Genomic DNA, 12,581 nt, shown 5'->3' with positions numbered 1-12,581 from the left:
ATGAAAAATGATGAAATAAATGACTGAAGTGCCCTTTTCTTATATGCATGTGTTCTTTGGGTATGAGGGCAGTTTTGTAAATTTTAGACATTATATCCCAAGCCCCTCACCATAACCCACCTCACCCCTCTACCTGGGATTTTTTTTTTGAAAAATACCTAGGATATGAATGGTGGGATATGAGTCCATCATATCCCTATCCTAGAGCTACTTTATTTCCCAAACCCAAAATCCAAACATTGCAAAAGATTTATCCAAGCCATCGTATCCCTATCCCACCCTTCATTTCCCTATATCCAAACACCACCTCTGAGTTTGAGATCGACTTTTTTTGTGGGAAATTCTTAGCAGTAGTCACCATTAATGAAAGAGAAGCCAATGATGATCCAAAAGATGGAGCAATCCATCTTCATGTTTGAGAAATCCATCTTTAAGCTTGGAATGATATCCATATATTTAGGATTTTTTCTTCCTTGTCTGGAATAAGTTTTAAGTTTTCTAGGGATAGAATAATTTATTTTATTCGGAACATTTTTTTATCAGTACATCCTCCTCGTCATTGTCTTTTACTCTGATGTGGGAGGTGATGGCAATGGCAGGGAGTCGGAGATGAGTCCCAGCTTCCAACAAAAACGATAGATTAAATAATTTTGAGGGTGAATTTTGCAGTACCGAGTGGCACAACTATATCATACTGTCTTTTGCATTCAAGGACCATAGTAGCAACAATATATAAAACCCCGATGTTAGACGTATTAAATAATCACCGGATGATATTAGGTTATACAGTAAACATGAGCTCATTATATGATATCAGTAATATTTCAATATCTCTTTGTGCAAATATTTGAAAAACTTTCATCGTCGTACAACGTATGGAGGCATGCAGATAGTGTAATCGGAATGTGACGATAAAAGAAAGTATATTCGGTGGATGCATATCTTTCCGTTGAAAAAGGTATCTTTCTCGTTTACACGTCCACGCGATACGACACCATCTGTATTGCCACGTTTTACGCGAGGCGAGGTAACACGTATTCGGTGGACTCCACTAATGCGATGGTCCGTTACTACCTCGCCCTCTATATATACCCCTTTTGCCGAACGGCTTCCTCTTGCCTCTCGATACACCGCGTCGAACCGGTACACAGTTCATATCTCTCTTCTTCTCCAACGCCGGCGAAATGTTATCTCTCTTCTTCTCTGATGCCGGTGAAACGTCTACTCGCCGCCTCCGGTTCAAAGACCACCGTCGCTACCCCTACTCCATCCCAGTGGCGCTCGCCGTACAACGGCCATGTTTAACCAGGCAAGCAAAATTCCTTTTTTTTCTTACAACCGCTCTCCTAGTTGAAGATGGGTATTTGGCCAAACGGAATACTACGGTAGGTAGGGAGGAGGGTAGCCGAAATCCGGGCGCCGAACTACGTTTCGGCCGCAGCACGCGGCGTGGCGCCCATCGGCGGCCCGCCCCCACGGGAGCGACGGCCGAGATCGCGCGGCGTGAGGTGGCCCCCGCCTGGCGGTGGCCAGCCGAGCCCCCGCGGACGCGAGGCCGCCCAGGTGAAGAGGATTCCATGGCCGCCCGACGCGTCCGTCCAGGTCCGTTGGGGCTGCGGCGTGTGCAATTTTGGCAGGCCGCGCCGAAGTGCGCAGTCCAAACCGCAAGCCCCCGCCAGCCCGCCCGCAATAAATCGCCCGCCGTGTCTTCCAAACCTCGCCTCGCCTCGCCCCCGCCCCCGCCCCCGCCCCCCCGAGCCAGGAGCCAGCTAGCCATAAGACACCACCAGACTGCCCCCGTGCCCCGCACCGAAAAACCTCGTCGCGTCGCGCGGAAGGGAGGGGAGGGGAGGTGCGGGCGGGTAGGGTTGGGGGAAGGGAATACAACCGCGGAATCCCTCGCCTCGTCATCCTCTACCGCTAAACCCCCTTCTCGCTCTCTCTCCTCCGCGGCCGCCGCGCCGACGCTCGCCTGCTTCCCGGCCCGCGCCGGGAGGGGGAAACCCTAGCGGCGGCAGATCTCGCGCGGGCGCGCTGGATCCGGGCGCGCAGGCGCCCGATTCGGGCGGGGGAATGGCGGACGACGGGTCCGCGGACCCGGAGAAGGAGCTGCGGCAGCTGGAGGACCGGCTGAGGGAGGTCGGGGAACGCCTGCAGGCACCGCCCGACGAAGCGGAGGACCTGCTCAAGCTCCTCAAAGTGAGCCCCGCTCCACGCCCAGCGCTTGTACTTATCTGGTTTCGTTATTATACGCATCTGCTAGGGGTTGCTGTCTATGATGTGTCGTGTTCGCCCGCGTGGTTTCGGCTCCGGTTTGTCGTAGTATCAGTGGAAAACACTGGTGGATTTTGCGCTCTTACCTGTTTTGCGGTGATTGATTGAACCGCGGGTGGGATGCTACAAGTTGGGTTGCTTATAGTCTTCGATGCTCTGGAATTCGTGGAACTTTTCGTTCTGGCCGAAACAGGAAGAGTTTTCAGTTCTCTATACTGTGTTTCAGGGATAGATTCTTGGTAACAGAGTTACCCTGTCATAGATTCCTGACAATGATTTTACCTTTTTAGCAATTGAACTTCAGCAGATATCATACAATACGCCTTTCTAGGCTTGAATCGCTCCTTCGATTGTACCTGTTAGGGTTCCATTTATTGAACATGACAATGTGATTTTGTATTTTCTATTTGGCTGTTTGGTATGACTGAAAAGCTGGAGGTGTTGGCCTCTTAGAACTTCTTGGCGAGTATTGATTGGTTTGAGGTTGAGATGTTTACCGTCAGAGTTTACTGCCTAGTTTATTCTCTACTGCTTTGAAGTTTGTCCTTTTTTTCTCTTGCAGAAAGAGGAAGTGCTTTCGGTGGTCTGGATTTTTTTTCTATTCTGAATATTGATGTAGGGATTTACCATAGTCTCCAATGACTGTAAATGTTAAGGGTCTGATTATGCCAGCTGCCTATTTAGGCTTGCTCCTCTAATTGTATGAAGACAACAAGTTGATTTTTTTTGTTTATTCAGAAAGTTGAGGACTGTTTACTTAAAGTTGAGCAATCACCTCCTGAAAGCACATCAAACGCTATTCGACCAGCAACTGAAGCTCTGGTCAGGAAAGAGCTGATGTTCCATACTGACTCAAATGTCAGGCTTGCTGTGGCATCATGTATCTCTGAGATCACAAGAATCACTGCACCCGACACTCCTTATGATGATGATGCAATGAGGGTATAGTTTCTCCTGAACAAAATGATTCCTGTTGTATTATGTGTACTCACATGTGTTTTTACTTGGTTTCAGGATGTATTCTCTTTAATTGTGGGTGCCTTCCAGCATCTGGATGACATAGAGAACCCCTTCTTTGGAAGGAGAGCTTCGATTCTTGATACTGTTGCAAAAGTCCGGTCCTGTGTGGTGATGCTAGATCTTGAATGTGATGATTTGATAAATGATATGTTCCATCACTTCTTGAGGACTGTTTCGTAAGAAACCTCTTTTTCTTTCTTGGTTTCATCTATTTCTTATCTTTGCTGATCTCTTGATGTGCGAAAACATGTTTTTCTAAGCTATATTGTATATCCTGGATGCATGCTCAAGTTTCCATAAATTTTGTCTAACATATCTTGTAACTTATGATTTGTTAAGGAACAAGAGTTAGCTGCTCCTTTTTGTTTGGATCTGTTCTATACAAGAAATGAAACAACAGAGTTAATCTAATTTTGATATTCTCCTTATATACCTCAACATCATATCTGTAGTTTTGTCAGCATCGCTAATCTACTAATATCGATTCTAAGCTTATTGCTCCGTTTCTCTGGTTGGAAGGTACACATGCACATACTTATTTTATAATGATGTAAATATCTTCTTTAGTTTGATCTTAGCTTAACTATATCCTGCCACTATGTTTATTCAGTTTGCCAGGCATCATGGCAGATATGTTGTATTCTGCATACAAGTTCTGAACTTTTCTGTCTCTTATTTCAGGTCTGGACATTCAGATACTGTCATATCCTGCATGGAAACAATAATGAAATTGGTAATTGAGGAAAGTGAGGATGTGCAACCCCAGATTGCATCATGCTTACTCCAAAATGTTAGAAACGAGGAGAAGGTATATCTGTATGAACTTTCCTCACATCAGCAACACAGTTTTACATTCATAGCATAAGGGTTGGCATGGTCTAATTGTTTTGATTTTATTTCCAGGAATCTTCTTCGCCTTCTTTTGAACTTGCTGAGAGGGTGATAGACTCGTGCCGTGAAAAACTAAAGCCAGTCTTTCTGCAATCACTAAAAGGCACTTCCTTGAGCGAATACAGCCAAATCGTTGCATTAGTTTGTGAAGAGGGTTCAGATGACAGGGAAGATAACAATGCTGATCCTTCTGGGAAGGACACGGTTAGTTAAATTTCAAGCTTGCAACAACTAATATTGGAAGATGTTGGCATTGTTGTTTCCTTAAAAAATAATGTTTTGTTTTAGATGGTGTTTTATGCATAAATTTTCACTTTGCTAAATTAAAATGGATGGTTTGGGAGATGAAATTGTGATTGGTTTTAGCCTTTAGAATGAAATTAACTGCTTTGATGTCCTAATAGGTGGATGATGGCAAACTCTCTGAAAGGACTATTTCCGACGAACTACCGCAGGTATGCTCTGCATCTTCTGAATATATAGAAATTACTGATATAACACCAGCTTGCTTTTTTATTTGGGCAGGAATCTTCAAAGGCTGAGCAAGATGTTAGCCATCCGGAACAAGATGGTACTTCTATGAATGGCAATGCAGGTATTGCCATTAGCAGTGATGCAACTCCAGCTGATACTGGTGAGTCTAATCAAGTACTACCTTCCACAAAAGAGAAGCATGCACAACCTTGCTATGCTGAAAACATAGTGGATGCTGATCAGTTGAATATTGGTCACCATGAAGGTGCAGATTCCATTGCTGCAGAGCCCAAAAAGAAGTCAGCCCTTGATTCAGACAAAAGTATTAAGCTCAATCCTCCGGATAAATCTGGAGCAACTGCACATTCTGGTGGTGATACTAAACAAGAAGATCTTGTAGCATCTGGAGAGGAGACCAATGGAGCAGCTGATGATACATCAAGGCCTGCTGATATTACACCCGTTAAACCAAGACGGGGCCGACCTCCTGGTCCAAAGTCATCAGAGAAGAAGGCTGCTGGAAAGAATAAACCTTCGAATTTGAATTTGAAGAAGGCCGGGGAGGCTATTGATTCAGCAGGGAAGTCAACAAAACGATCAGCAAAGGATGAGGTCAAGCCTTCTGCAAAAAAGGCTGGTGAAGCAGAATCATCTAAGAAGCTTCAAAAGAGTACTAGTTCGAAACAGCAGAAGGATGAAGCTCTTTCTGAGGAAGATCCTGCTGAGGATCTGAGCTTAAAGGTTTTTCCCTAAACACTAGCAGGTTTTGTTTTCTGAGGAAGATACTGCCAATGATCTGAGTAATATTATCTGCTTTTGACATATTCTACCTCTACTGTTTAGCACATTGCCTGCCATGTCTTCTAAGTTGTATTAGATCCATATTATAGTTTTCTTTGAAGTTCTATGTTTGTATATTGGATATTGTGTGTAACTTTACTCTTTATTGTTGCTAGGTATCAAGTCTTTGCTACTTTTAGTTAATACAATTATCTGTAGTTAGAATATCATATTATTTGTACCTTTGTTATTCCAAGCTTGTGATTCAGTTGCTCATTTGATTATAGCTTTAGAGATTTAATTGCATGAACATTCAGCACTTCATGTGCACTGCAACTTTATTAGTAATGCACCATCGTTCAGTTTGTTTTTTTAATGCTTATTTAGTGTACTGACTGTTCGACCACAATGCAGGAAATGATCTCGCCGAAGTCTTCAACCAAGGGGCCAGGTAGAACCAAAGTACAAAGCACCGAGAATAGCACATCTAAGAGGAAGCAAGAACAAGAGACAGAAGAGGTAAATGACATGCTTGATTGACATTATTGCAATAATTTCTTTTAGATGCCTAGTTGAGGTGGAAAATGGAAGTGGTTGATCAATCAGTCTATTGTACGGTGAGGAATTTTCTTCATGCCGATACCTAACCAGTTTATATATATATACTCTTATTATTTGAATAACCTGGTCTATACATATATCTAATAAGGAGTACAGATGTGTGCCAAAGGGCCTCTAGCTGAGTTGGTTAGGGGAACCCAGCGGCACTCCTCAGGTTTGGGTTCGACTCCCCGTGGGAGCGAATTTCAGGTTGTGGTTAAAAAAATCCCCTCGTCTGTCCCATAGTGCCAAAGCATAGGTCTAAGGCCCGGCCCCGGTCGTGGTCGTCTCACATGGGCTACGGTGCCGCTGTGTAAGGGTGGGGCAGAGGTTCGGGGATTTTCTTGGCCGGTGTGAGACGGTCTTCTCTATCACACAATACTGCGGGGGCGGTCATTCCCCCACCGGCCGAGTTTTTTTTAGGAGTACAGATGTGCCTATAGTTTTATTTTGTTTTTTCACGGCAACTTAATCTGATTCTTGAGTTCCTTCTGACAGCTTCCTCGTTCAAGGAAAAACAAAGGCCTTGATGAAAGCCTAATTAATGCAAGAATCAAAGTTTGGTGGCCAGATGATAAGATGTAAGTAGAATGAAGATTTTGATATTCTGAATTCTCTCCTCTTGTTGAAGTGGTTAATTTCTTCTCTATTTAACATTGAAAGATGAAAGATGTGTCCATTATTTCATTTTTTTTCATTGATGTACCAAAATGGCTTCATAGGGTTGTCAACCCATTTCTTTGTACTTATTTATTATGTCTTGATATTTTTGAATAGTTCTAGTTCTGACGTGTAGTTGCATCAATTTTCTTTCTGATGGTTGCTCGGAAATGAATATTCTGTTTGAATTTACCAAAGCATCTTCCTCTGAACATTTTGGCGGCTTTCAATTTGTATTATTTTCCAGATTTTAAAACTTTCTTTTTTATTATTTTGCAGGTTCTACAAGGGTGTTGTTGAATCATTTGATTCTGGTTCTAAAAGGCACAAGGTGTGTATTTGTGCACCATTGCAGCCTGCACTAGCTATTTAGCTTACATGAAAAACTAATGTTGAAAGGATCTTTATTTACCTTTTGTGTTTCTTTTCATCATGGTTCTTTCATTTTTTGGAGCATAGGTCGCATATGATGATGGAGATGTAGAAGTACTACTTCTCAGGGATGAAAAGTGGGAATTTATCACTGAGGTATGCACGTTTCACCTCATGAGAATATTATGATCATGTTGTTTCCTTGTTTCTGATTAACTTTTACTCTGGCAGGAGAAAGGAGCTTCTGTGGCATCTGAAACGTAAGCTAATTGTCTTTGCAGCCATTTTTGTATCTGCAATGTCAAAATTATAGCTATATTTTTTTTTTCATTTAGTTACAGTTCCAAATTTGGATATTGATTCATGTATATGTAGGCAGTAGGACAAGTTTCCCATATTGTATTAAGAATTTATATACTTTGCGTCCTTGAATTGACTAACTCTTTGAACAGAGGATGGTTTTCCAGAATGGGATCACAGGTCTTGTTATGCCAATTTTTTTTTTGCCTACTTGCATGGGTGCACACTTGTAACTAGATCTCCTGAGTAGCTAAAGCTTTGTGTTATAGTGAAGTATTGTGATTTTGTGCTTTTGGTGTGACACATCACGTGTCAGTCAGTAGTGTGCATTTGCCATGGTCTCTTGGTTTGGTATGATCACTCCACTGCAATTGGAGTTGGCAGGTAGACTACCATGGTCTTAGTCAAGTTCCATATCTCCTAGTCTTGTAATTGCTTGCTTTCTGATAGAATTTCAAGGGAAATGTTCGGTGTAAACTAGGTTGTGGATGCCAGCAAACTGTGTACAACCCTGCTGGCAACTGATATTTTCCTATTTATCCAAATTCAAAGCATGTTAATAATCTCTCGTACTTGTCTCCTCACCCCTACCAGCCCTAGGCATTATTGTCTGTTAAAAGTTCGTGTTATTGGTTGTTTTGAACAGGCCACGAGGCAGAAAAAGAAAAGTGGATGCAGTGAAGGAAAAAAATACAGAAACACCTAAAAGGTAAGTTAATTGATACAAAGAAGTCATGATGATTCATGCCTGGAGATTTCCTGAGTTTCGTGTTTTCTGCATCGTGGCAGTGATTCTGTGGATCCTCCAAAGAGAAGGGGACGTCCCAAAGGTGTCCGTTCGAGCAATGGGACACCGAGTAACATCTCTGCTACTCCAAGTGCGAAGGGGAAAACTGCAAGCAAGGATGTGAAAGAAACGGCTAAAACTGGCTCCAACGTTAAAAGCGAAGTTGAGAAGAGCTCCAAGGATAAAGTCAGTGGATCAACTGAGAAGACAAAGGATGAATTGCCGGAAGAAGGTGACGACAAGAGTGCAAGCAAACCCAAGGAGGCAAGCATCAAAGGCAAGGATTCCAAAGATGAAGGAAAGTCCACTGAAGGAAAAGCCAGGCCAGGTCGGAAACCAAAAAAACCCAGTACTCCTGCTCCTGCAGTGAGTGATGCTGACAAAGAGAAGCAGAAGGAGAGAGAAGGCAAGACTGTTGGAATAGAGCAGGAGGCATCAGCAAATGCTTCTACAGGGAAGAAGCGCAGAAGGAAGGCTTGAAGTTGGCGCCTATGAGCTTATCTTGTAAACGGATCCGTGCTCTAGATTTGATCCATTGGTCCAGAGAGAGGTGTCGGCATGACACCACTATTATGGATTTGTAACTCTTGGTTCGGCTGCCTTTTGAACTGTCATCTGATTGGTTCTCTAGTGTTTAGGAGTGTTAGCAACATTTGCTATAGTTGTAATGTTAGGAGTAACTTGTTTGTTATGGTCAGATGCATGGTGCCGAGCCTTGAGCTAAATGAATCCCATTTCCCATGCTCGCCATGAGGCCGAGAGCACCGTGTTGTCATGATGGTGTTGTAGCTTACTGATGGGCTGTTTGTTTACAGGCAATTTAGGCAGTGGTTTCCTTAGCAGACGTGCCGTCGTAAAATATGTTGTGCAAAATGGTCTTGTTTCTTTGTTGCATGCTTACCAATTGCTCTGATGCTATCTGGACTTAACTTCTTCTGTAATGTTACTTGCATTTACGTAGGTTAAGACAGGACAAGCTGCCAATGCAATGGCGGCATCTACATACTGCGACTCAAAATGGAAGTTTATCCCAGTATCTGAGATATATACTACTCGCTTTCGAATTGTAGGCTGTTTTGACTTTTCAAATTATAGGATCTTTTGACTTTTTTAGGATAATCAATTTTGCTATGCACCTAAATGTATTTTATATCTAGATACATAATAAAATTGGTAAAGAGTTAATGATGTTTGAGCATGTACTCTTTTTGAATGTCTATTTATTTTCAATTGGTATCTATGGATTGATCTCAAGCCAAAATATGGTTAGAGCTCTAATTTGTCTTGAACTTATACTGAATTCAATTAATCTAAATATCGTAACATTTTCTGATTTATTTGATAGTCGCCAATTAAAAGGAGATATTTTTGCAATTTTTGTTATAGCCCTTTGCGGCTGCTGTAGCAGCTGTTGGACTATCCCTTCTTTCTTTCATCCATCGTAATAGGAAATATCGATTAATCGAATTTTCTAAATAATTAGTAATAGAATCCTCTAAATAAAGGCGCATATATAAATAACATAGAACATTGAGATGAACTTCATAGTGGGTAGTTGTAGCGATAATTGCCTTTTGCTCCCCCCTGCCGTGGAATGAGAAAATTCAGTACCTGTAGCTACACGGCTCATCTAACTTTTTTTTTTTTGAAATAAAACGGCTCCTCTTAACTTTAGAATGCAAAGCTGCAAACACAGAAAATCATAACAGTGCAAGCATGGCAAAGAGCATTTCAATTTTAACCCGGTCAGTCAGCAACGATCGACTGACATTAGACCAGGTCCGCCTCAAATACGAGTAGTTTTTTTAAGGCAACTTGGTCACCGGCTCACCGCACGGCACAATACACCAGAGCATCAGGTACAGAGACCTGTTCAACTAGTCGAAACTCCATACACATCCAAGTCAGGTGGCGTCACGTCCGGATGGTCAACTAAAGCACAGCCATCATCGATCCCTGTAGTGCTCCGACTCCTTCCTTGGGACTCTGCTAAAAATTCGGTCAGCAAAACACACGTGGGCACGTGGCATAGGCTTATGAATTATGATACAGCCTCTCGCAGTGGTCGTCTCGATCAACGTCTGCAAAGCGGAGTCAACTCTGTGGGATTACTGGAGGATTAGGCAGTGGCCACGGGGATTATGCCGGTGCCCTCTTTTATTTCGCACCATGCACGGCCGACGATTTCTCTACTGGGTCCGGCGGCGCGCTTGCGCTCGTCAAAGACGATGAGAATGAGAACGCGTGCGTTCCTTTCTTCAAAGAAAGAAGTTTTTTTTTATTCCCGCCATTACAATTTTGCGACTTTAAAAGAATGCCATTACTATTTACGTTATTGGAAACTTGCCATTATAATTCTTCATTTCTTTGAATCGTGCCATTTTATACGTCTTTGATGTCCTTGAACCCACTCGCAGACATGCGTATTTTCGTATGACCCAAAATACCCCTACTGCTTCTCTCCCTTCTACTCACTGACGTGTGGGATCCACACACCAGCTTCTCCTTCAACCTCCTTCCTCCTCTCCACCACGCACTGCCTCACGGAGCTCCATCCTCGCCTCCAACCGCGGCACGCCTCATGGAGCTCGACGTCGGGCCCCTCGTCACGGCCGGGACGGCGATGTAGCTCGCCGCCGCCTCCAGCCTGCTCCGCGTCGACCAGAGGGCGCGGACCGCGAGCTCGCGGCCGCCGTGCGCAAGGTGCTCGCCATGGCCATCGCGCTCAGAGAGGCCGCCGCGCACGTCCTGCTGGATCGTACGGGCCCATCGGCGCGCTCATCGTCCTCCAGCTCCTCTTCGCCGCCGTCGTCCTCCGCCTGGATCTGGCGAGGGAGCGGGGGGCCGGCGGTGCTGGGATCCGGCCGCCAGGATCCGTCGGCGTTGCAGAGAGGCCGACCGCCGCCACAGCTCCTAGTCCCGACCGCCGCCGCCGCAGCTTGCCCCGCCCGCCGCCACCCGCAACGCAGGGGAGACGGTGGGGCTGCGGGAGGAGGGGAGGGCGCGGCGGGGGAGGGGGCCCTCCCGGCGGGGAGCAGGCCGACGGCGGCAGGTGGAGCGGAGGTGGGCAGCGCGTGGTGGAGAGGAGGTTGAAGAAGAAGCTGACGTGTGGGCCCCACACGTCAGTGAGTGGAAGGGAGAGAAGCAGTAGGGGTATTTTGGGCCATAAGAAAATACGTAGGTCTACGAGTGGGTCTAAGGACATAAAAAACATATAAAATATTACGGTTCAAAGAAGTGAAGAATTGTAATGAGAAGTTTCCAATAACATGAATAGTAATGACATTCTTCAAAAGTCGCAACATTGTAATAGAGGAATAAAAAAACCCAAGAAAGAAATGACGTCGAGCACATCCGAGCCCCCGGCACCGGAGGCCGGAGCCGACCAGGATAAGGGACCTTCTTGCGCTGCTAGGTCAGCTCGATCGCCATCCTCCTGCAGCTGCAGCTTCGCCCGACCCATCGCTTTCCCTGCAGAGAATTTCTCGCCTTCAATCTTGTCACTTGTTTGAATGCCTCACTTGGATCTACGGACAAGAACGCAAGCGGCGACGGGTACATTTGGAGTGTTTTTTTTTTAATCTTCGCTGCCTTTTTTCTGTCTGAAGATAACGGTGATGACGGTTAAGCGGACGTAGTATGATCAGGGTCGTAAGCTCGAATTCCTGAACCCAGAGAGCACGACACTAGCATATAATTGCGCTACATGCCTACACGATCCTGTCCGATCTCGTTGCTTTGTGCATTTTCCACTCTTTAAGCTCAATCCTGCGTCCTGAAAAGGCGCTCTTAAGCCTTACCTGCCGCGGTTAAGTGGCCTCGGCTACGAGCATTCAGTATACTGAACGAGGCTGCAGGTGCCGCTTTTGGAGCTAGTGAGCTAGCCCCAGCGTCGTGCTGCTCGAGAGAGCTGAATCCAGCAACCCAAGTACTACGAGCGGCCGCTTTTGGGGCGTGCGACGCGACGCCTCCCTGGCGTCCGACCCAACCCATCCAGAGGAACTTTCTGATCCACTGCCAGGGACACTTGCTTTCAGTTCCAGCCCCAAAAAACTCGCGAGCACAAACGACCCCGCTAGATTTGCGTCGCCACGCGCCGCACTCGAGGAGAAAAAACGCCCTCGCGCACCGCACCCGACCGAAACCCACTCCCGCGTTCGCCGCCCCACCAAATCCGTCGCCCCGCACAGGTCACAGCCCCACTCGCTTGCTACCCGCCCGTCGTCTCGCGTCAACGAAACAACCGCCGGGGTGTGGGGTGGCGTCTCGCGCGAGACGACCAAATCCTCGGCTCGGGACCTGACCGACCTGCCACGCCGCGCCTCCTTTTCTCCGTCCCAGCCGGCACGGCACGAGGCTGCACCCGGCCCCGCGCCGTTATATACGCCAGCTGAGCGACCCGGGTCCTCCCGCCCGCCTCGGC

The 12,581-nt window shown here is 45.6% G+C and overlaps 1 protein-coding gene across 4 annotated transcripts; it reads left to right on the top strand.

Annotated features, from left to right (window-relative positions):
• The first annotated feature begins 1,741 nt into the window (after positions 1-1,741).
• Positions 1,742-9,043, top strand: LOC120656430 (protein IWS1 homolog). Of its 4 annotated transcripts, none has more exons than XM_039934506.1 (15): positions 1,742-2,199; positions 3,013-3,216; positions 3,289-3,470; positions 3,976-4,102; positions 4,198-4,389; positions 4,590-4,640; positions 4,711-4,819; positions 4,931-5,400; positions 5,854-5,958; positions 6,538-6,620; positions 6,979-7,030; positions 7,159-7,227; positions 7,303-7,331; positions 8,018-8,080; positions 8,161-9,043. In XM_039934506.1, the coding sequence occupies exons 1-15, from the start codon at positions 2,074-2,076 to the stop codon at positions 8,636-8,638; spliced, it is 2,340 nt and encodes a 779-aa protein (XP_039790440.1). In that variant the 5' UTR covers positions 1,742-2,073; the 3' UTR covers positions 8,639-9,043. The 4 variants fall into 4 exon arrangements, with proteins under 4 accessions (XP_039790440.1, XP_039790439.1, XP_039790438.1 ...); XM_039934505.1 differs by having other exon boundaries at positions 4,925-5,400; XM_039934507.1 differs by having other exon boundaries at positions 1,854-2,199; positions 2,837-3,216.
• The last annotated feature ends 3,538 nt before the right edge of the window (positions 9,044-12,581 follow it).

This window comes from Panicum virgatum, chromosome 1N (genome assembly GCF_016808335.1).
Source record: "Panicum virgatum strain AP13 chromosome 1N, P.virgatum_v5, whole genome shotgun sequence".
In the NCBI taxonomy this organism is placed as follows: Eukaryota; Viridiplantae; Streptophyta; class Magnoliopsida; order Poales; family Poaceae; genus Panicum; species Panicum virgatum.
This window is presented reverse-complemented; position numbering and strand designations above follow the sequence as displayed.